General features: G+C 43.6%; 1 protein-coding gene across 2 annotated transcripts in view; it reads left to right on the top strand.

Annotated features, from left to right (window-relative positions):
• The first annotated feature begins 17,675 nt into the window (after positions 1-17,675).
• The window catches only part of EIF2AK3 (eukaryotic translation initiation factor 2 alpha kinase 3), a 60,415-nt gene continuing 52,494 nt past the window's right edge, over positions 17,676-25,596 (top strand). For both annotated transcript variants that reach the window (XM_074991674.1, XM_074991675.1), the window contains exon 1: positions 17,676-17,985. In XM_074991674.1, coding sequence (XP_074847775.1) covers positions 17,720-17,985 — 266 coding nt within the window. In that variant the 5' untranslated portion in view covers positions 17,676-17,719. The remainder of the gene's footprint in view (positions 17,986-25,596) is intronic.

Here is a 25,596-nt window from a genome sequence, read left to right on the forward strand (position 1 = left end):
TTTATGGACCTAACCTGCAAAAATTTATCAAGCTCTTTTTTAAACCCTAATAGAGTCCTGGCCTTCACAGACTCCTCGGGCAAGGAGTTCCACAGGTTGACTGTGCGCTGTGTGAAGAAAAATTTCCTTTTATTAGTTTTGAACCTACTACCCATCAATTTCATTTGGTGTCCCCTAGTTCTTGTATTATGGGAAAAGGTAAATAATTTTTTTATATTCACTTTCTCCACACCATTCATGATTTTATATACCTCTATCATATCGCCCCTCAATCGCCTTTTTTCCAAACTGAAAAGTCCCAGTCTCTCTAGCCTCTCCCCATATGGGACCCTTTCCAAGCCCCTAATCATCTTAGTCGCCCTTTTCTGAACCTTTTCTAATGCCAATATATCTTTTTTGAGGTGAGGAGACCACATCTGCACGCAGTACTCGAGATGTGGGCGTACCATAGTTTTATATAGGGGAAGTATGATATCTTTTGTCTTATTATCGATCCCTTTTTTAATAATTCCTAACATCCTATTTGCCTTACTAACTGCCGCTGCACACTGCGTGGATGTCTTCAGAGAACTATCCACTATAACTCCAAGATCCCTTTCCTGATCTGTCGTAGCTAAATTTGACCCCATCATGTAGTACGTGTAATTTGGGTTATTTTTTCCAACATGCATTACCTTACACTTACCCACATTAAATTTCATTTGCCATTTTGCTGCCCAATCACTCAGTTTGCTGAGATCTTTTTGTAGTTCTTCACAATCCCTTTTGCTTTTGACTGTCCTGAACAACTTGGTGTCATCTGCAAACTTTGCCACCTCACTGCTTACCTCATTTTCTAGATCATTGATGAACAAGTTGAACAGGATCGGTCCCAGGACTGAGCCCTGGGGAACACCACTAGTTACCTCCCTCCATTGTGAAAATTTACCATTTATTCCAACCCTTTGTTTTCTGTCTTTTAACCAATTCCCGATCCATGAAAGGACCTTTCCTCCTATCCCATGACCACCCAATTTACACAAAAGCCTTTGGTGTGGGACCGTGTCAAAGGCTCTCTGGAAATCTAGGTATACCACGTCCACTGGGTGCCCCCTGTCCGCATGCCTATTAACCCCCTCAAAGAACTCTAACAGATTAGACAGACACGACTTCCCTCTGCAGAAACCATGCTGACTTTTGCCCAACAATTCGTGCTCTTCTATGTGCCTTGCAATTTTACTCTTTACTAGTGTTTCTACTAATTTGCCTGGTACTGATGTTAAACTTATCGGTCTAGTGCACTAGTATCCTGCCTCCTGAGGGGGTTTCCCATCTGCACAGTTAATCCACCTTTCCAGGAAGCAGCAGCTAAATTGGCAGATTTCTTACTTCGGCTTACCTGCATGGGTACTAAGTGTTGGGCCAACCTAACTGTGGAACTCAAGCTGCAAAATTTTTCACAGACTTATGCCATGTAGCTAAGTTGCTTGAATGTTGTAAGTGTAAACCCAGGAATGAATTCTTAGTGCTTCTGTTCATCTGCATAGTCCATCATCCAAATGTTTCAGAACTCTGCCTGGCAGTGAGACCATGACATCACTTTGTTAAATCTACTTTAAAATACTGGAGACTCACGACAGTATTTTCAAGAGTGCGTTAGTGATTTAAGCACTTAGTCCTATTGAAAGTTAATATAGTTCAGGCATCTAAATCCCTTAGAAGATTTTGAACAACTTTATCCTAAATCAGTCCCTAGTTAGATCCCCATTTAGTCTACCAATTTTTTAAAAAACATTTTTAAAACCTTCATAATCCATCCATACTAGCAAAACAACCTTGAGGGTTGGATTGTTTTAATCTGTTGCTTTTTTCTAGGGCAGATTGGATCTACATACCAACATACAGTGCTGTGTCCCAACTTAGTGGGAGATCCTTATATCAAAACACAACAGAGATGCAGTAGTGAGGCACATGACTATAAGCTTTCCTGAATGTGTTGGTATCTGTAGCCACACATCATTGACCAAAGTTCTACATCCAATTTCCAAGCTGCCTGGAGGCTGGTATAAAACTTAGTATGAATTTTTAGACAGTTTGGATGAGGGTAGGCTTGTTGCCCCTAAATCATGCCTGAGAATCTGGGAAATTAGGGGTGAGGCAGCCTTTGATATTTATGGCCACAATTTCACTGGCCAAAATTTTCAGTAATGGCTGCTTAAAATTAGGCTTCTAAATCCATATTTAGGCATTCAGATAAAAGTGATCTGGTTCTCAGAGGTGTTGAGCACCCACAAATCCTCTATGGGAGCTGCTGGTGCTTAGCACTTGAAAATCAGCCCATAAGGGATTAGAAAATGTCTGTTCACTTTGATTCTGACAATGAGAATGCCCCTGTTGCTTTTTAAACTTTCCATACATAGGACTGCTTGTGATGTGCTTCAGTGCTTCTTGGTGTATGTCAGTGCTTCTGGTGAGTACTCTCCACCATGCTGCTGTGATTTGTAGGGACTCGAAATAATCCCGTTTGTCATGGCTAAACGAGCAATGCTGGAGCGTCTGTCTTCGAACAACGGGGCATTCTTCCAGCAGATCCTCTTTTGTCCAGGAATTAAGTTGGGTTGATTCAAGCCAGCCTTCCTTTATGCAAGATGTCAATGACTTCTTATTAAAGAGTCTGTGTGAAAAAGATTGGATTAGCTGCAAGAGATCCTTTTCTAACTGCAAGAGACCTTTTCCAGCATATTGTGCATGGCCTGTGGAATAGTATATTTTGTGATACAAATGCACATATGGGGTGGAATTTGTGTTGAAAAAAGCCAGCTACCAAACCATTTTTCTTCCATGTGGCATTAACCCAAAATCTGAAGTAGTTGGCTTGGCATTTGGACTGCTGCCATCCATAACCTTTATGATTTGGACCCATGGTATAGAGGCTCTAGAACTTTAACAATCTGCACCCCACCATCAACTTATGCCTCAACTACTGCATGTGAGAGATGCATTTCCTGGACACTACAGCACAAATCAAGGATGGCCTGATCGGTACCACACTCTACCAGAAACCCACTGATCGCTATACTTACCTACATGCTTCTAGCTTCCATCCTGCAGACACAACTAGATCCATTGTTTACAATCAAGCCCTGAGGTACAATCACATTTGTTCTGATCCTACTGACACAGACTGAAAACTACAAGATCTCTACCAAATATTCATAAACCTGAATTACCCACCAGGAGAAATAAAAAACAAATTGACAGGACCAGATGAATATCCAGAGACCAGATACTCCAAGATAGGTCCAAAAAACCCTATAACATAACACCACTGGTCATTACCTACAGCCCCTAACTCAAACCACTGCAATGCATTATTAAAGATCTACAACCTATCCTTAATCAGGATGCCACACTCCAGAAGTCCCTAGGTGACAGGCCTGTTCTCTCCTACAGACAACCTCCCAACCTTATGAGGATTCTCACCAGTAACCACAGTCTATACTGCAGGAACACCAGTCCTGGAACTTTTCCTTGCAACAAGGCCCGTTGCCAACTTTGTCCACATATCTATTCTGGAGATACCATCACTGGACCAACACAGGTTAGTCACAGAATCACGGGGCACAGTCTCATGTTCCTTAGCTAACATCCTATATGCCATCATGTGTCAACAACACTCAGATGCTTGGTATATTGGACAGACTCCAAACTCTTACACATAGAATTAATGGGCATAAAACACACATAAAAATGCTCCTCGTTCACAAACCTGTCAGACAGCACTTTAATGGAGTGGGCCATTCTGTTTGCATTCTACTGAAGAGAAATTTTCACAGCAGTTTGGAAAGAGAGGCTGCTGAACTCTCTTTTGTATTCAAATTTGACACATTAACATGTGTTTGAACCAGGATGGGAATTTTCTAGATCATTATAGGGGCTCTTTTGCATACTTCGCTTTATCTAATTCTTGACTCCCAAGCCCCCTCCCCTTCTGCCCATCTACTCTCTGATTTGCTCACCTTGGTAATATTTTTCTGATTCGTCAATCTTGATTACTATTTTTGGTTCTCTGTGCCTTAAATATTGAGTCTGTTCTGGTATGGCTATGGTCTGAAGAAGTGGGTCTGTCCCACAAAAGCTCATCACCTAATAAATTATTTTGTTAGTCTCTAAAGTGCTACTAGACTGCTTTTTTGTTTTGATAACCTCGCAGGTGTGACTGCTCACTAAGGGAACAGTAACATGCCTCTGTTTTGGATTGTTAGCACCAATTCAGCAAAACACTGTTAAAACGGGCTTAATTATAAGCAGTGCTTAAATCCCCTGGACTTCAGTGACACTTGAAGTTAAGCATGTCCTTAAGAGCTGTTGTGAACTGAGATCTTTGTGGTGATATAAAACACAAGAAAAGGGAGGTTTAGGTTAAGCATTAGGAAAATTTTCCTGAAGGTCAGGGTGGTTAAGTACTGGAATAAATTGCCTAGGGTGGTTGTAGAATCTCCACCACTGGAGAAACTGAAGAATAGGTTGGATAAATATCTAACAGGGATGAACTAGATGGTGCTTGGTCCTGCTGTGAGGGCAGGGGACTGGACTTGATGGCCTTCTGAGGTCCCTTTCAGTTCTAATATTCCTTGATGCTGTGAAAACACTGGGGCCTGATTTTATCCCTACATCAGTCATTGAAGGGTCTGTCTTCAAGAATCTCTTGGTGCATATGTGCTCATGGAGCTCAAATACCACCAGAAAAAAGATATCTTCTAGTAGTAGTAGTAGTAGTAGTAGTAGGCATCCTTCAGTCTGCATAGACTATGGATCACACCCTTTAAAGTTTCAATTGAGGACTTCATTTACAGCGTCTATTGTGACTATGAAGACCCACACGAGAGTGACAGTCCTTGCTGCATCTCTTGCAGATGTAGTGGGTGTCTGGCAAGTCCTTATTGTGATTTCTGTGCGCTCGCTTCTCCTCTGCTAGCTGTCTGATCTTCATCTCGCCCTTCTGAAGGCCCTTGTGTAACCCCTGCCTCCATCTGCTGCGGTCATCTGCTAGTTCTTCCCAGTTGTCCAGCTCGATGTCTACCTCTCTGAGGTCTCTCTTGCAGACATCTTTGTAGCGCAACTGGGGGCGTCCGGGAGGTCTTTTGCCAGAGGCTAGCTCACCATACAGGATGTCTTTTGGAATCCTTCCATCATTCATCCTGTGGATGTGGCCAAGCCAGCGGAGTCGACGCTGCCTGAGGAGGGTGTGCATGGTTGGGATTCCAGCTTGCTCGAGGACGGCGGTGTTGGTCACTCTGTCCTTCCACGATATTCCAAGGATGCGCCTGAGGCAGCGCAAGTGGAAGACGTTCAGCCTGTTTTCCTGGTGGGCATACAGGGTCCAAGTCTCGCTGCTGTAAAGGAGGGTGCTGAGGATGCAGGCTCTGTAGACTTGCATTTTGGTGTGAGTGTATAGCTTGTTGTTATTCCACACTCTCTTGCCGAGTCTGGACAGAGTTGTGGCTGCTTTTCCAATCCTCCTATTTAGCTCAGTGTCCAACAACAGGGTGTCAGTGATGGTGGACCCGAGGTAAACGAACTCGTGGACGACCTCTAACGTATAGTTGTCCATGCTGATTGATGGGGATTCAGCAACATCCTGACTGAGTACGTTTGTCTTCTTTAGGCTGATGGTAAGCCCAAAGTCCTTGCATGCTTTGGAGAACTGATTCAGCAGTTTTTGAAGCTGGTCTTCTGTGTGAGACACTACAGCAGCATCGTCTGCGAACAGCATGTCTCTGATGAGGACTTCTCGCACCTTAGACTTAGCTTTCAGCCTTGCAAGGTTAAACAGTTTCCCATCAGATCTTGTGTGCAGCAAGATGCCCTCTGTTGAAGATCCAAAGGCATGCTTCAGGAGGAGTGCGAAGAAGATCCCAAACAATGTCGGAGCAAGCACGCATCCTTGTTTGACGCCACTCCTGATTCTGAAAGCATCCGATAATGCACCGTCATATTGGATGGTTCTTCTCATGTCTTCATGGAACGACTGGATCATCTTGAGTAACCGTGGAGGACAACCTATCTTGTGGAACAGTCTGAACAGACCATCCCTGCTGACCAAGTCAAAGGCCTTGGTCAGGTCGATGAAGGCTATGTAGAGTGGCTTTCTCTGCTCCCTGCACTTCTCCTGCAGCTGCCTTAGAGAGAAGACCATGTCAACGGTAGACCTGTCTGCGCGGAATCCGCACTGCGTTTCGGGGTACACCCTCTCAGCAATCTTCTGGAGTCTGCCAAGGATGACGCGAGCGAACAGTTTATCAGTGACGCTTAGGAGGGAGATTCCATGGTAGTTGTTGCAGTCGCTTCTGTCTCCTTTGTTCTTATACAATGTTACAATGTTAGCGTCATGCATATCCTGTGGAACCTCACCCTCTTTCCAGCACAGGCACAGTAGCTCATGTAGGGGTTCCAGGAGTGTGTCCGCAGCACATTTGATTACCTCTGGTGGTATACCATCCTGACCAGGGGCCTTTCCTGCTGCAACGCTGTCGATGGCTCTCTTCAGTTCATCCACAGTCGGTTCTTGATCCAGTTCGTCCATTAGTGGTAGGAGCTCGACGGCATCGAGGGCTGTGTCAACCACAACATTCTCGCATGAGTACAGCTTGGAGTAGTGCTCAGCCCAGCGCTCCATCTGTTTGGCTTTGTCAGCAATGACTTCACCAGGTTTGGATTTCAGAGGTGCCATCTTGTTCTGGGTGGGTCCTAATGCCTTCCTCATACCCTCGTACATTCCTCTGAGATTACCAAAGTCGGCACAAGAAAGTTGCAGATCAGTAAAGTGCCAGTAGAGACTTACCCCCTACTTGTCTATGGGAAGAGGAATAATTACACTAGTATAATGCAACTTTCTATTGGTATAACTGTGTCCTGACTAGTGTAATCATTTTGGTGAAGAAATCACAGCCCTATATTGGTACAACTATTAAATGTAAACCAGGCCTAAGATTCAGTTTATTAGGGTTGCACTTCATATTCATATGCGATACCTTACATACTAAAAAGCCTTCAAATCACAAGCTACAGACATTTATTAACAGATACCTGAGGTACACCCTTCACATCAAATGGCAAGATTTAGTCACAAATGAGGAGCTTTGGAACAGAGCAGGACAAGAACCAATAAACGCTGAAATCAAGAGAAGAAAGTGGGAACGGCTTGGCCACGCTCTCAGAAAACCATCATCCAGCATAGCCCGTCAAGCCCTCAAATGGAACCCGCAAGGAAAATGCAAAAGAGGAAGACCTTGGACAATGCGGAGATGGTCTACTGAGACTGAAGGACAACAGCTAGGGTACTCCTGGAACCAGCTAGAAGTTTTGTCCAAAGACAGAGTGTCCCTACTCAGTCCTAGCACTGCTTCCCCTCTTTGGGCTTTTGTTCCAAAAGACAAAGGTGGGTTCTCACCTTGAGCAAGCTTACATGTGGTAAAAGGAGCAAGGTAAATCCTAGGGAAGACAAGGCAATTTGTGATTGTCATACAAGTGAACACATCAAATGATAAGGGAGATAGAGACTGATAAGGGAGATGGAGGAGCAGGTTTACTACAGGCTGGATCTTTCTAATCCAGGACTCTCTGGTCCAGCAGCATTCTGGACCATGGATGTCACTGAACCAGAGAGCTCCAGCATTTAAGAGTGGGGGCCAGCTGGAATTCCAGCAGCTGGGATCCCAACCGGGCCAGAAGCAGACCCAGCTGGAGCTGGGGAGGAGCCAGGTCAATGGAAGGAGAGTTGATGGCTGGGGCCCCAGCCAGGGCCAGGAATGCAGTCAGGCCATGGAACTGGTAGCTGGAAGTCTGGCTGGGGCCAGAGTGAAGCTGGTCTGCCAGCAAGCAGGCCAACAGCCTGCCAATAGCTGGGGGCATGGAGCAGAGTTGGGCTGGCAGCCAGGAGCCCAGCGTCAGGGAGACTGGCCCAGGCCAGGAGCATAGTCAAGCATAAGACTGGGAGCTGGTGACCCAAAGGGGAGCCTAGTGGCATGGAGGCTGGCAAAACCCCTGGGAGAGCCTGGAAGCCAACAGCAGAAGTGCCAACATTCACCTCTCACCTGATCTGGCAAACTCCCTGGTTCAGTACTGGCCAGGTCCCAAGGATGCTGGACCAGGGAGGTCCAACATTTATCTGAAAATACTTAAATCTAACTTTTTTAAAAAATTGATTAATTTTCAAAGTGTTAATATCCCTTTAATCTTATCCCAGTGTAAATAATGTCATTTTGTCTTCAAGATATATATCAGCTAGATATAACTTTTTTTTAGGTCTTGCGTCTGTTTTACCATGTTTTGGTCTGTTGTGCTGTTTGAAAAGTTGCTGAATTTCCCCTTGCACATGACAAACTGTCAGTGGTTGTGGGAAAAATAATTCCTATATGCCTAGTCCAAAGAGTAAATTTCAATTCTGCTGGATGGAAAGCACTCTGTTAATTATTATCATTCTAATCAGTATTAATTTACATCATCCTAGGGGTGAGAGAATCACGGTACATGAATAATAAGTTAGTCTATAAAGTGCAACAGGACTTATTGTTCTTGAAGATACAGACTAACATGGCTACCTCGCTGATACAAGGTACATGAAGGTATTTTTCACTTGTTGTAACCTGGAAAGGCCACAAGATGGCACATTATTTATTTCACTGACAAGCCCTATTAGTTATAGAAAGCATCTAATTAAATATAGTTCTGAAACATCATGGTAGTTTCCAGCCAATAGACCAATATGGTAATGAATCCTGGTCATGTGCCATTTGAGGCACATTACATACATCCTAAGAAGATGGTACAGGTTGAACCTCTCTCGTCCAGCACCCCAGGGACCTGACTGATGCCAGATGAATTTGCTGGACGACAGGAGGTCAATATTTTTTAGCACATTACCAAAACTTACACTGCTTACTGGGCTCTTAGAAGACATTTAGGGGTAAATTACAGCTAAATAACAGCACAGAACACTGAAAGCCAGGACTGGTGGCTGTAAACAAACTTAGTTGAACCACAGGAAACTTGGCCACACCCGAGGGAGGTGGTTATCCAGCTAACTAAAATCATGATGGATTAAGGAGTTTGCCAGATGAGAGAGTGTCAGATTAGAGAGGTTCAGCCTGTAGTTAGATGGAAAATAATCTAACCCTTCTGCCAGCAGGAGTGGGCAGCAACCAGGTTCTGGTTCAACACCTAGGGGTTCCTTTTCATCCCTCTCACACAGAAACGGCTCAAGTCCCCACCCAGTAGCCTGGGAATTTCACACACTCCTGAGCACCTCAGAGAGGCAGTGCTTCCCCACTCACAAGCACAGAGTCTGAGTGCAGAAAAGAAACTTTTAATGAAAGAGGCAGAAAAGTCAATTGGCATAAGCTTGAGAAAATACCACACCCAGAGTTCATAACCAATCCTCAAGTAACTGTCCCAACTCAAATGGATTGAGCAGTGTCCTCGGCCTCTGAGGCTCACCAGGCCACTACCATAAACAGCAAATCCATACACCCAAACTTTCTCCGTACTTCTACCTCAAATGCCCCACTTAAAACGCCCCACTTAGAACTCCATCAAGTCCATGCAGGCCCTGAGACATCACACTGATACATTCCGTCACTGAACCTGAGGCAATGCCCCCTCTACGCAGGCCCTGCATTCTACTTATCCCCTGCCAGCTGCCCCACCCACCACCTCCTACCAGCCACAGCATCTGCTGGGGGTTTGGCCTGAGGCAAAAGCCAGGGATTTCACCTCTTAGGGACCTCAGCTGCCTCCCTGTGATTTCAGCTCTCAGCATCTACCAAAGCAGTTTCATAAAAGATACAAACACTAGTTTCTAGCTCTATTTTTCAATAGATTTGGAGAAATAGTTAAACTAGGCTTATAACTATATCACTAAGGGTGTGTCTACACTTGCATTCCTCTTTCAAAAGAGGTATGCAAATAATGTAAATCAAAAATGCAAATGAGAGGTAAATTTGCATATTTGGCAACTAATTTGCATATTCTAATTTCAAAAGAGCTTCTTTCAAAAGAAGAAAGCCAGTGTAGACACTGCTCTTTTGAAGTAAACCCATCTTTGAAAGAATCCTTCCCTTTATTTAATGGGAAGAAAGATTGGCCGTGTCTACACGTGCCCCAAACTTCGAAATGGCCACGCAAATGGCCATTTCTAAGTTTACTAATGAAGCGCTGAAATGCATATCCAGCGCTTCATTAGCATGCGGGCTGCCGCGGCGCTTCAAAATTGACGTGCCTAGCCGCCACACGGACCGTCCAGACGGGGCTCCTTTTCAAAAGGACCCCGCCTACTTCGAAGTCCCCTTATTTATGGGAATAAGGGGACTTCGAAGTAGGCGGGGTCCTTTCGAAAAGGAGCCCCGTCTGGATGCACCGCACGGCGGCGAGGCGCATCAATTTCGAAGCGCCGCGGCAGCCCCCATGCTAATGAAGCGCTGAATATGCATTTCAGCCCTTCATTAGTAAACTTCGAAATGGCCATTTGCATGGCCATTTCAAAGTTTGGGGCATGTGTAGACGTAGCCATTGTTTCAAAGATGGGGTTTACTTTTGAAAGAGCAGCATCTACGCTAACTTTCTTCTTTCAAAAGAAGCTCTTTTGAAATTCAAATATGCAAATTTATACCTCATTTGCATACCTCTTTCAAAAGAGGAGTGCAAGTGTAGACACACCTGATGATTTAGGCAAAACACTCTATTAGCTGGTTTAACCCAAATCCCTCCTCTTCTGTTTTTCAATGCTTTAGACCAGGGGAGCCCTGTGCAATCCATGTCTTAGCAGTTATGATGACTGCCCTGTGCCCCACAACAACTTGGAGCATTGGTGAGATTTCATAATTCTTATACTGTGTTAACATAAATTGTGATTTTACAACAATATGTTCACAATAGACAAAACCTCATTGCTTCCTTGCTACCCATTAGGCTTTGCTTGCAAGGTATCATATATGCACACCTTTGCATTCTCATGCAAATGATCTCTGGGAGACACATTCCTCTCAGCCTTCAGTAGCATGGAGTTCCTGCTGGCACATTCCTTACAATAGCTTTTAAACTGACCACAACTTCCTGCAATTGAAGGTTATAGTTTCCAGATAAATGTCTGGTCAGATATTAAGTTCATAGTATATTGAATCAAAATTAATCTTACATATGCTACCAGGAATGAAAGCCATTTCCATCACATAAAAGGATATTTTCTTTTTATTAGCTTACAAAATTTTCTGCATGGACTATAGGTGTTTGTTTTAATGACTTGCATATATCGTTACCACATCACCTATTGAATTAACCTCATGGAAAAGGGAATGGATCAGTTTTAAATTGCACAGTGCTGCTTATGTTTGCTTTTTTATAGGCATAATATAAGTTTTATGAACCAGAACAAACTCTTAACAACAAACACAATACTTTGAAGTTCAGTTACAACCAGAAATTTATTACTTTTTCTCGTTATTAGTATCTTTAAGGAGCCTAAGATAACAGTTAGGCCGTGTCTACGCTAGCCCCAAACTTCAAAATGGCCACGCAAATGGCCATTTCGAAGTTTACTAATGAAGTGCTGAAATGCATATTCAGCGCTTCATTAGCATGCGGGCGGCCACGGCGGTTCGAAATTGATGCGGCTCGCCGCTGTGCGGCTCGTCCCGCCGGGGCTCCCTTTTGAAAGGACCCCGCCTACTTCGAAGTCCCCTTATTCCCATCTGCTCATGGGAATAAGGGGACTTTGAAGTAGGCGGGGTCCTTTCGAAAAGGAGCCCCGTCGGGACGAGCTGCGCGGTGGCAAGCCGCGTCAAATTCGAAGCGCCACAGCCACCCGCATGCTAATGAAGCGCTGAATATGCATTTCAGCGCTTCATTAGTAAACGCCACCTGCATGCTAATGAAGCGCTGAATATGCATTTCAGCGCTTCATTAGTAAACTTTGAAATGGCCATTTAAATGGCCATTTCAAAGTTTGGGGCTAGTGTAGACGTAGCCTTAGTGCAAAAGGGCAAAAATGCATCACTGGCATTCAGGTGGGACAACATTGTATTTTCTCTGGCACAGTACTAATTTGAAGTGTAATGAAGCAAAGTTTGTACACGGTAGGTCATAGCATTACCCTTTAGCATTGTATTCTATTTAATACATTGCATTCACTGTTTTGTCTAAAGATTCATGCCACAAGGCATTGCTATACCAATTTGTGTAAATGTCAATTTAACATGACCCTATGTCTAAAGTCTTGCCTACACTACAGAATTTTGTCAGCCAAAGTTATTTTGATGATCAAAAAGCACTATAATAGTATCACTCTTACATGTTCACACTATGCTCACTCTAAAGACTAACCAATTATTTATTAGGTAATGAGCTTGCGTGGGTAAGACCCAGTTCATCAGATTCTGAATGAATTGAATCTGATGAAGTTGGTCTTACCCACGAAAGCTCATTACTCAATAAGTAAATTGTTAGTTTTTAAGGTGCTGCAGGACTGGGTTTTGTTTTTTTTTTTGGTTTAATTTTTTGAAGCTTCAGATTAACAAGGCTGCTCTTCTGAGACTATGCTCACTCTGTTAGCAGAGCACTGCTGGTAGCTTTTCCATTGTGCTACTCACCATCTTCTGTAGCTACAGCTTCTGGGAACGCGGAGTGGATTCCAGCACATCATAGGCGTGGGCTCAACTTCCTATGATGCACTGTTTTCTGTCCCAGCGTTATATGGGCTTCCAACTGCATTTCATGGAATTTTTCAGTGGTCTGGCCCCTTGTGTCCTATGTGCCTCCCATCTCTGTATGAAAAAACAGATTCCACACTGCTTTGTTTTGTTGCCATAACTGTCATCAACACATCAGAGATGGACAGGTGGTATATCATGAGTGCCCAATCTGAAAAGGATTCAGAGTTGCCTGATCTGCTGAGTGCCAGGAAAGAAATAACACCAGAGTACTTTTGGCATTCATGGAGAAGCAGCATCTGATGGACCACTACTTTTGGGTTCAGGAAACAAGCATTAAGTTGTGGGATCACAGAGCTATGCAGGTTTGGAATGACAAGCAGTAGCTACAGAGCTTTCAAATGTGGTAAGCCATCTTCCTGGAACTATGTGTGGAGATCATCCTAGACCTAAGGCGCAAGGACAAGAAAATGAGAGCAGCATTCACAAGGGAGAAGTGCATAGCAATTGCAGCATGAAAGCTGGTGATTCCAGACTATTACTGGTTAGTCACAAATTGGTTTGGAGACAGGAGGTCAACCTTGGGGAAGTGTTAATGCAAGTGACCAGGGCCATTAACTGCATCCTGCAGCAAAGACTGTGACTCTTGACAATGTTCATAAGATAGCACATGGCTTTGTGGAAATGAACTTCCTTAACTGCAGAGGGGCAACAGATGGAATGCATATTCCAGTTTTTACACTGAGCTATCTTGTACAGAGGACAACAGTAAAAAAGGGGTACTTCTCCATAGTATTGCTAACTCTGGTTGATCACCACAGGCATTTCTCTGACAACAACACGAGGTGCTCCAGGAAGGTGTATAAAACAGGAACTTTCTTTCAAAACCTGAGAATTACAGATGGGGGATATTGAAATACCCGAATAATAATCCTTGGAGATCCAGCTTACCCCCTACTCTCCTGGCACATAAAGCCTTAATAGGTAACCTGGACAGCAGCAAGGAGCCCTTCAACAGTAATCTGAGTAGGTACAGAATGACTATGAACTATGCATTTGGCAGATTAAAAGTATGTTAGTAATGCCTTCATGGCAGATCGGATCTGCATAAGGAAAACATTCCACTGATCATACCTGTCTGCTGCATAATCTTTGTGAGGCTAAGGGCACAATGTTTGCCTAGGGATGAAGTGCTGAGACAGATCACCTATCTGAATCAGGGAGGCTCTGAGGCTACATTTTGAGAATGAGAACTAGTGATGTATACTTCTACATAACAACCTCTGTGCTTCTTTATATACAGTTGTTTGTTGGCACTTGTGGTGATTCCTCAGCAGGCTTTTAAGTAAGCAAATGATAAAATTGCATGTCATGTTTTATTACTAGCTGCAACCACAATGTGTAGGATACAAATAGATTCCTTATGTTTCAGAGTGTTTTTATTGAACCCTAATTAACACACACAACAGTGTTGGTGGGGAGGGAGGTAGAAGTGTAGGGTAGACTCTCATAGCTGGGTGAGTTCAGCTATCATTTTGGAAATTGTTGAGAGGAGTGGATTGAATGGGATACTGGGATGTTCTGGAAAGTTGAAAGGAAAGTGTGTGAGAAGTTTGGGCAGGGCATGGAAAACAATTCTTTATCAGCTGCAGGGAGGGAATTCATATGCCTCTTCTGACTGTAGTGTATTAGGGACTTCAGTGTCTGTGTTTGCTTCTCTGTTACTTTCATTATCCAGTCACGGGCCTTTTGAACCATCTCCTGATTTTCTTTTCTGCCCTGCCTGTTCAGTTGTCTTCACTTCTTGCATTCTTTTTTCTCTGCCTCAGAGGATTTCAGGAACTCCTGGAATATGCCCTTCTTGGTCACATCCTTATTTGGCAGAGGTGCTCCTTGAGTGTTTAAGTGGTTCCCTGAAGGCCACATCTACAGAAGCACATGAAACAATAAACAGAAGCATGATTGTTAGGTAGTGCACAGCACTGAATGATTATAGTGACAACATACCAAGCATTTTTTTCACTGACCCTTGGTAAGCATGCATCTCAGTGAACACCCTAAACATAGTGGCTACATCTACACTAGAGAGTTTTGTCAGCAAAACTGGGGTTTTGTCAACAAAGACTTGCGGAGCATCTGCACACAAAATGCATTTTGTTGACAGTCTGTTGGCAGAACTTGGCACTTCCGCCATTGACCTTCTGCCTCTCCGCGATGAGGAATAATGGTTTTGTCGACAGTTTCTGTTGACCAAAAAGCCACGTAGATGTTTTGGGCCGCCCCATCAATAGACAGGGCTTCTGGTTCACTGGGCAGCCATGTTTGCTGAGCTTCCATTTGGCCGTTCTGTTGAGAGAGTGGCCTGGCAGTCTGGCCGCTATCAGTCAAGAATGGATTGCTCTTTTGATTCGTTTTTATGTGTGGATGTGATTTGTTGACAGAAATGTTGCTGGAAGATCTCTCCCAACAGTAACTTCTGTCAACAGATTGCTATAATGTGAATTTGGCCTCGGTAATCTGTCACCATTTTCCACTGTTAGAGATCACAAAAGCAGCTATCTCACTCCGTAGGGTAAGAAGGATGCAAGATCTATCTCAAAAAAGATATATTGGCATTAGAAAAGGTTCAGAAAAGGGCAACTAAGATGATTAGGGGTTTGGAACGGGTCCCATATGGGGAGAGGCTAGACAGACTGGGACTTTTCAGTCTGGAAAAGAGGCGATTGAGGGGCGATATGATAGAGGTATATAAAATCATGCATGGTGTGGAGAAAGTGAATATAGAAAAATTATTTACCTTTTCCCATAATACAAGAACTAGGGGACACCAAATGAAATTGATGGGTAGTAGGTTCAAAACTAATAAAAAGAAATTTTTCTTCACACAGCGCACAGTCAACCTGTGGAACTCCTTGCCGGAGGAGGCTGTGAAGGCCAGGACTCTATTATGGTTTTAAAAAGAGCTTGATAAATTTTTGCAGGTTAGGTCCATAAATGGCTATTGGCCAGGGGTAAAGTATGGTGCCCTAACCTTCAGTACAACGGCAGGAGATAAATCACTTGATCATTGTCTTCTGTTCTCCTTCTCTGGGGCACCTGGCATTGGCCCCTGTCGGCAGACGGGATACTGGGCTGGATGGACCTTTGGTCTGACCCAGTATGGCCATTCTTATGTTCTTATGATCTCCTGCCTGCATGCAGCTTCAGAATCGGGCCATGTGCTGTTTGCCTTTAAGTGCGTGGTCCCAGAATAAGAATTTTTTGAGTGGCGCAAGAAAGTGTCATTCAGTGGGGGAAGGAACAAAGCAGTTCATAAGAACATAAGAACATAAGAATGGCCATACTGGGTCAGACCAAAGGTCCATCCAGCCCAGCATCCCATCTGCCGACGGTGGCCAATGCCAGGTGCCCCAGAGGAGGAGAACAGAAGACAATGATCAAGTGATTTATCTCCTGCCATCCATCTCCTGCCCTTGTTCTGAAGGCTAGGGCACCATACTTTATCCCTGACTTTATATTCTTCCAACGAAATTTCAGTAGAGCATTGGAGAGTACCTCCAGCAAAATTTCCTAGAGATCTCCTGGGAGGATTCCCATGAAATTTTAGTATGCATCAATTGATAAGATCATGCAAGACCATATCAAATATCTTACTAAAGTCTAGGTATACCACACATATACCCACTTCTCCCTTATCCACAAGACTTGTTATCCTATCAAAGTAAGCTGTCAGATTCGTTTGGTATGATTGCTCTTTACAAATCCATGTTGGCAGTTACCTATCACCTTATTTTCTTCCAGATGTTTGCAGATGAAGTTCTTAATGACTTTTTCCATTATCTTTCCCAGAACAGAAGTTAAACTGACTGGTCCGTAATCTTTTGGTTTGCTCTTATTCCCCCTTTTTATAGATGGGCACTATATTTGCCCTTTTCCAGTCTAGGGCTTTTCAAAAACGATAGCTAATGGCTCAGATACCTCCTCTGTGAGTTCCTTGAGTATTCTAAGATGCATTTCATCAGGCCCTGGTGACTTACAGACATCTAATTTTTCTAAGTAATTTTCAACTTGTTCTTTTTATCTTGTCTATTCTTCCTAGCTGCGTAAACACCCAGGTCCTATTTGAATCTTGCTAAGTTGTCAGTCTCCACCGTCTCCTGCAGCAGTGAGTTCCACAGCTTAATTGCACCGTTTGAAACAGTAATCCCCCCATCTCGGTTCTCAATTTGCTGCATCTCTGCCCCTGGGGTTAGTGCCAAGAAAAGGGAGACCAGAAGCTGCAGGTGGTTCATAGCCTTGGATCCCTGCATGGTGTCGGCCATACGTTGTGATCCTTAGGGCCCTTGCCACCCAGGGTCATACAGCAGGGCCAAGGCACAAGCAGCTGCCCTCACTGTGGCTCTGAGAGCACAGCCCCAGCCACCATTCAGAGCAGAGTCCATTCTGCAACGGGCCCTTTAAGACTCCCCCCACTTTTCCCATCCGATTGGTTTGTCCCAGGTTCCTCCATTGAGACAGCCCCTTTCGACACTCAGAATCGGCCACGTATGAAACACTAGCCTAGCCCAGTGAGGAAGAGGCGGAGATGGCAGATCCCAATCGCCGCGCTACAGTCGACGCCTCCGAATTATCCAATCAGACACAAGTTTGGGGGGAGGGTTACCTAACCACCGAGCAAGGAAACGAAGTACTTGCTTTCTATTGGGCAGTCTGATTTAGGAGGCGGGACTTTGTGTTCATCTCATTGGTCAGAGGGGGTGTTGACAAACATCGTCACCCCGCCCTCATTGTCAAGCTAGAAAGACCAATCAGAAACGGGTACTTGTAGGAATGACATTAAGTCTGTCAAATGAGCTTCTTCTCTTTCCGAAGGGGGAACAGCAGCACGGTAGGTTGGACTCAGGGCGCCGGTACGTGGCCGCGGGGAGGCGGGGCGAGCAGGAGCGGTTGCGGCGCGGTGGAGTCCCGTTCTCTTGGTGGCGGGAGCGAGGGTTCATGTCCTAGGGGGCGGCGGGGCCGGGCTGAGGGGCCGCTCCATGCGGGCGCCGCGAGGCCGGAGCGCTCTGGCTGCCCTGGCTGTGCTGATGCTGCTAGCGGCGGCGGCGGCCCCCGAGCCGGCTCCGGACGATGCACGCGGGGGGGAGGTGGGGTTCGGGCTCGGGGCGGCCGCGGCTCCCGCCGCCCTCCCCGCCGGGCCCGACGTGACTGTGGAGGACGATGAGGCCGGGGTGGCGGCGGCGGCGGCGGGGCCCGGGGAGCAGGAGCCCGAGGAGGAGGAAGAGGAGAGCCGGCCGGGCGGCAGGTGAGGGCGGGCGGGGCACTGAGGGGTGCGGATCAGAGGAGGATGGCGGGAGAGGGCTCTGAGCGGAGCGGGGCGCAGGTGGGGGTGTGAGTGATGGGCAGCGGTGAGGGAGGGTGGGGGGGTGCAGGTACGGAGCTGCCGGTACGGAGCTGCCGCGGAGTTTCTTGCTAGCACCCCCAGCTGGGCTGCGCTTTCTCTCCCGCATCCCGCAGGGGAGACGGGCGTTGGGGCGCCAAGCGTGTCATGCCCCGACGGGAGCAGCGAGGGATCGGCTCCCTTCCTCTGGAGCGTCTGTTCTGTCCCGTCATGGAGGGTGGGAAAGTGCCAGCTGCTGGCCGGGCTCCTTCCCTGGTTTGTTACCGGGAAGCGGGTCCGCGACGTGCCGCGGTTAACGTGCCTGGGCTCGTAGACTTGTCGTGGGCTACTCCTGAGCGCCGAAGCTTGTGTCATTCGTAGGTGCTGAACTCCTCCTTTTCTCGCTCCCCTCACACTACAGATGCTTTGCCGCGCAAGTGCTGCTGCCAACGATGCTAAAGTTTACACTGCCCAGCTTTTATTATACATACGTTATACACACCATAAAACTGGAAGGGGCCTTGAAAGGTCATGGAATCCAGTCCCCTGCACTCACAGCAGGTCCTATCATCATCCCTAACAGATTTTTTTTAAATCTAACCTGACCCAGACCCTTGAAAGGCCCCCTCAAGGACTGAACTCACAACCCCAGGTTCACAACACAAATACTGTCTAAAAGCTATGTAGTGCAAGCAAAGCCTTATAAACTTCTTTATCCTATGCCCTCTCCCGAACACTTGCATATTGTTAAAGTGTATTATGTACCTTTTGGTCATCCTGGTATATATAGTAGAGAAGAAAATATTAGACTTTAATTTAGTTCTTCCTTCTATACATGTGTAGGTGTGCACTAAAACAAATTAAAACAGGAAAGTCAGATGACATTTTCCACTGGTTTCTTTTTCCCCATTCTACGACTTGTCAGGGCAGACTTGAATAAAAATCTTTTGTGAGCAGGTGATACTAAAAAGGGGTGATTGAAATGCAAAAGTGATACTAAGCTGTTTCTGGTACACCTCTGATCTGGGAAAGGAAATATCAGGAATTAGGTCATTACTGGAGCTAAAGGGGAAGAATATGATAAAGGGGCATTTTTTCTGGTCATAGACTTCCAGACTCTGTTTTGAAGTTAGAGATCTGAAGCCTTGAACTGGTAGACCTGAGAGTAATTCAGTTTCTACAAGTAACTGTCTGGTTAACCCACATCCTGTGCCAGTTAAAGATTTTCCCCTCCCTTTATGACTATTCACTGTTTCTTTTATGCATTGGTTCATTATAAATTATACTCTGGCTTGGGGATAAAAGCAGTCTTCTGCTCTTCAACATAAAATTTGCAAAATTTTAACTCTATTGCTTTTAGTAGTTCAGTTTATCTGCCTACATAAACTATTCAACCTAATAATTTGAATCTGAAGACTAAAGGCAGCCAGTCTCTGATTAGTGCAGTAGAATAGGCTTAGATTAATGGGAGACAGGTAAAATTGCTATGTAGCTGTAGTAAGAGTGAGCTTAATGTTAATTCTTTGTGTTAGTTTCCTGTACTCAAAAGATGCAAACTCTTATCTGGATTCACACTTGTTCGTTTTCTTTCTGAGCAATAGAATATGCTATGGCACTTCTGAAGGTATGTGTAATTGTGCCATTAATTGCTGAAATAAATTTGTGGTAGAATAACAATTATATTAATACAATGAGCATCCTGTATTGTAGCTTGTGAGGGGATTTTCCTTCTGCCCAAGAGGTGGTAAATATTCTGAGGGTTATTAAATTGTAAAGGTCAATGATGCAAGTGCTGAAAATGTTATGTATAGGTGTTTAGGTATGTAGGTTATAAAATTGGAGGAGCACTTTGCTATTCACAGACTTTCTATCCTAAAGTCATCTTGCAGTATCTTTTGTGCAATGGGCCTGAGAAGATGTTCCTAGTAGTTCCAAATATGGCTTGATTTGTTGGCTTAAAGAGCAGTATAAGGGATGCTAATTCTCAGGTATTGGGAATAACCTGACTGTTCAATGTAGAGAGTGGCTGTTTTCATTTTGAGTTTCTTTGACCAAAAATGTTGAAGCTTTTCTGTACTGCAGATAGAACTGTTGTGGACCCAGTGACAACGCAGTTGTTTCTTGTCATGGTTTCATGTCCCCCTTGCAATGGGTCTGTCCTGTGTTGTAGTTAGAAACTGGATTACAGATACGTAATTGGGCAGGTGAGATTCCACTTACTTTGCTAATGGAATAGAATTCTAATGGGGTTATCTGGTATGATAGATGAAGTGGGCTCTCTTAATAACTGCATGTGTTCAAAACCCAAAAGCTCAAACACAGTTAGAAATGAGTATTCAAGTGTATTTTTATCTCTTTGAATGTCAGTTTGATCAAATAAACGTGAAAGAGCAAACAACGATCAGCACTTAGTTAATTCCAAATGTTGCTTTCTTACCCAAGCCATTGCTTTTCCTAATTATTTCCTTTTCCCAACCTGTTTTGTCCCTATTTATTTTGCTTTTTATCTTTTTGCACTTTACCTACTTATGGCAGGTGTAGACTTGTTCTCAAGTGCGTTTAAGCTAAATTAGAGTAATTCAAATCAGAGCAGCTTAGATTTATTTACCGCAGAGTCCACATTAGAAACTCTCCCGTTGACTCCACTTACTCATCTCATTCTGATGGAGTACTGGAGTTGAAGGGAGAATGATTGGCAGTTGATTTAGCCAGTGTTCACTAGATCAACTACAGCATCGATCCATCCCCCAGTAGAGATGTACTTCTACCTTCTTCCCAAGATAGACTTCAGCCTTATCAAAATTATTTAGTTATGAAACATTTTTACCAGCTTTATTGGTTTCACATGTCTATCTGTTTCATGAACTCAAGCCTCTTAAGGAACAAGTTAACTATAGCTGAGAAGATGTAACATTATAAGTTTTCCGTTTTAGTTTTTCAGAGCAGATAATTCATTCACATCTCTTTGGAAAACAAAACAAAAATACTCTGCACTAGTTACATATGTTTGTTTCAAAAATAGTTTTGTTACTACCTATTTGCTACCCTAAGCTTTTTTTGATGAGGTTATACATAATCAAAATGTTTCCCACTAACTAGTTACAATATAGTGGACATTACATGACAAACCTCACCTACTAAGCAAATACTTCCTTCCAAACTGTGATTACTTTGTTTGAACAGACCTTACGTAGTTACAACACTAGATCAGTTCAGCCATATGTAAGACTTATAGCTAGCTGCATTTAGAGCTGTAAGTAAAGGGCTGGCTACAGGACAAGTCAATATTACAGCCTAGTTCGGGGTGGCCAACCAGTTAGAGATAAGAGCCAAATACTGGTGGATAGAGTGCAAAGTTCCACATGTTATATATTTATTTATATTTTACATATCTATATCTGTGTGTGTATGTATAGATAGATAGATGAAAATAAATATGTGGCTCAATGCCTTCACCCCCAGAGCTAGGCACCGCTAGGCCCCCGCTCTAATTCCATGCCGGTGACTCATGCAGCTTGAGAGCTGCAGGTTGGCCACCTTGTCTAGTCTTTGGGGGATTGTTTCACTTTGAACAAAAATATTGTACATCACATTCACATTGTTGAATTGTTTCAGATATTTCTGATCCAACTCTTTAACTTGCTGTCAAACAATACTCCTTTGACTTCAGACACTTTAAAGTCATGACCAATAGAAATTTGCTACAATATTTTCCTAGTTCTGATGTAAAGACTAGTTTAACATTTACCATTTCAGATATTTTGTCTGAAGATTTTACTTTTTTTTTTCCTGACCGTTTTGGCAAATGACAGCTTGTAAGGTTGACAGTGTCTCTTCAACCTGACATCAAACCAGTTTTTTAAAAGGTTTCAGGTACGACGTACCTGCCCTGAGAGCCCATCAGTTTTTGTAGTTGTAGTTGTATTTTTCTATGTTAAAAATATTTTTTTCATTTTTTTTTAATGAAACACACAAACAGAGTAAATCTACACAGAAAGCAATGAAACTGATTATACATGCTGGCAACATCATTGTAGTAAACTGGAAAAAATGGAAGTTTTCCACCAACCTTTCTATTAATCTTAGTATTACTGACAGAATTAAGTGAAAACATTCTGACATGTGATTTTTAAATTGACAGTGTCCCTTTTGAAAAGACACCAATTGCTTTTCTCAATAGGATTAATAAACTGGCTAGGTTACTTGGTTTTTCAGAGTATATCTGAAAATTTTTTTTAATCGCACTTATAATTGGTATTACGTTGTTTTTTCAGAGAGGTCTGTGTCAAATCCTTAAAGCAATGACCACAGTTAAAAGTTGAACATGATTAGTGAATAGCAAAATTGTTAAGGAATAAGAGGACTACATTTAGCCCTGGGGGTCAGCAACTTTTCTGAGCAGGAGTGCTGAAATTTGACCTTTTGACCTCTGTGGTCCAAGTGCTGGTGATACTTTTTAAAGTCATGATAGTCCTACTTACAATGGCTTAATCAATAAATAAATGAAGATGCAAAGCTTTACCATTTAGATGGTGGTTGGTAGCATTGCCTGGTCTTTTGTTAATTCACAGGCAGCAAAGCTTTGAGCAAGCTCCTGGCTGCATGTGGGAGGAGGGACGGGGCTGAGCTGCTGCCTCACATGCCAATGAAAATTGGTTTGTGTGTCACTCTTGACACCTGTGCCAGGGATTGCTGACCCCTGATTTAGCCACTTCTCTTTACAAGTCTTGTGTTGACTGAAGATGCTTCAAATAAAATGCTCCTCATTTTCATGAGCAGATTTAAAAGAGTGTGGGTATTCTGCACGCATCACTTGATTCAGACATCTGATCAAGTATGTTAAACCAATGGAGAATTCTTTGGGACTGCATTCTCCCTCTAGTTACAAATTCAGTTAAACCTAAATTTTTGAAAGAAAGGTGTTCTAGAAACACCTGACCCTATCACATACAACATCACCAGCACAGTGATGTGTCAATACCAGCTTCCATGTGCTCTATACAATCGAGTACCCTAAAAACAACTAAGAACTGCTCTTATGAGAAATATATGTATATTTGAAATTTAATAGACTCTGTCCACCTGTTTCTTATAATTTTAAATTCTTTCTAACCAGCTTTCTTTAATTTATCCTTTTGGAATTACAGATTTTCTGTCCTTCATGCACAGACGTTGGTGTGATTCTCCAGTGCAGCTAGCATTGATTTTTCCATTTAAACTAATATGGAAATATCCACAGGGCCGTGTCTACGCTAGCCCCAAGCTTTGAAATGGCCATGCAGATGACCATTTTGAAGTTTACTAATGAAGCGCTGAAATGCATATTCAGCGCTTCATTAGCATGCGGGCGGCTGCGGCACTTCGAAATTGACGCGCCTCCTTTTCAAAAGGACCCTGCCTACTTCGAAGTCCCCTTATAGGAATAAGGGCTGCCCGCATGCTAATGAAGCGCTGAATGTGCATTTCAGCGCTTCATTAGTAAACTTTGAAATGGCCATTTGCATGGCCATTTTGAAGTTTGGGGCTAGTGTAGACACGGCCCAGATGGCAGACTTTTCTAACAAAATGGGTCAAATCTGAAGCCTAACATTTTTGACAATATGTTTTTATGGACAGTGCAGTTATGCTGAGAGCTATAATATAAAGTACAACTGTGTGAGCATAAGAGTGCTTGGGTACAGATACACTACATTATTAACTTACTTGTAATCCTTGTACCTTGGAGCCGTGATTATCATATTCAGTTTATAAAACTGCTGGTCAATTTAAAGCTGTAATATTTAAATACAGGTTGAACCTCTCTCAGCACCCTTGGGACCTGATTGGTGCTGAATGAGAGAATTTGCCAGACCACAAGAAGTCAATATTGTCTAGCAGCATTACCAACACCTCCACTGTTTACTGTGCTCTTAGAAGACATTTAGGGGTAAACAACAGTACAAAATGCTGAGAGCCAGGACTGGTGACTGAAAACAAACTTTATGGGACCACAAGAAACTTGGCTAGAGCCAAGATAAGTGGTCACTCAGCTACTAAAATCATGCTAGATTACAGATGTTGCCGGATGAGAGAGTACTGGAGTAGAGCCATTCAACCTGTATTTGACCCTTCCTACTTGCATTAAAATCTATATTTTGATTTTAAAAAGCCCCAAACATTATATTCAAGTATCTTGAAAAATGCAGTGCTATATTGTTGGAATAGGGGTCTATGTGTATACTTGTTCCACAGTGTGTGTTCAGATTACTAATAACCGTGTGACAAATTCTTTTCAAGGATTTGTATTTTGGGGGTTAGAATGTGTTTTAAATTTACAATCACAACATTGTACAGTATGCTGCCAGAAAAATAGTGCATCTTTCCAACAAACACCTCTGGGGCCTATTCTCTACACACCCCCAAAGCCTATGAAATTTGGTAAGATTTCCAGCATGTCCAACAGTCAACAGATTTCAGTTCTTTCCGATTAAGGTGGAGTGATTTCAAAATAGAAGGCCCTTCAAAAATGCTTATCAACACTCCCCTTCTCTTTTAAACTAAACATATTCTAGTCCAAATGCCACTTCTGATATTTTAGTGTTGAACTCTCTCATGGGGATACATCCTCTCAAGCTGTCAGGTCCCAGGCCACTTAGAAACCAACTGCTATCATAGGCTGTCAGACACCACTTAGCAAGCAGGTAAACTTCCGTATTCTGCCTTATCTTTAGAATTCATGTACACAACAGAATTTATACTACCTAGCCTTGCATTTGAGAGTGTGAACCAGAGGCAATATGGGAGTTCTGTAGCAAAGAAAAGTTGAATCAGATTTCCTTACCTCCCAGGTTAGTGCCTTGGCCATTAGGAATTAATCCAGGAGGTCTGACTAATGGATCAGAATAGCTGATCATCTGTGCATATGACCAGTGCTTGAAATCAGGGTAGCTGGAATCCAGATAGTATTGGAATCAATAGCAGTGAATACAGCACATTGTGGACTTCAGAGAGAGGGCAAGTGAGCAGTAATACATACACGAGGTCAGTTTCTAAATTGTACTACTTTCAATGATACCAGGGCTGTGCCATCTTTACAGCTATTGTTGGATTTAGGGTAGCTAGAATAGGCCAGCTCATTTGCTATATAGGCACATCCTTCGTTTCCAGATCAGTGCTTGAGCTCTGCTATGTTGTCCTCTTTTAACACTTGTTTTCTTCTAAGACGTTTTCTGACAACCAAATTTATTTCCATGCTTCATGCAAGGTTTTGGCAGATTTACTCAATCCAAGCTGCAATATTATTTGCATGCTGACCTAATAGGTTGGTGGTTTTTTGAAAACCATATGATGGTTGAGATTTTTGGGGGGTGGAGGAAGGTTTGCTTACACATAAGAATGGCCATACTCAGTCAGACTCCAGAGGTCCATCTAGTCCGGTATCCTGTCCTCCAGCAGTGGCCAGTGCCAGATGCCCCAGAGGGAGTGAATAGAACAGGTAATCACCAAGTGATCCCTAACCTGTCATCCCTTTCCTGCCTCTGACAGACAGAGGCTAGG

The sequence above is a fragment of the Carettochelys insculpta genome, chromosome 4 (genome assembly GCF_033958435.1).
Source record: "Carettochelys insculpta isolate YL-2023 chromosome 4, ASM3395843v1, whole genome shotgun sequence".
Classification (NCBI taxonomy): Eukaryota; Metazoa; Chordata; order Testudines; family Carettochelyidae; genus Carettochelys; species Carettochelys insculpta.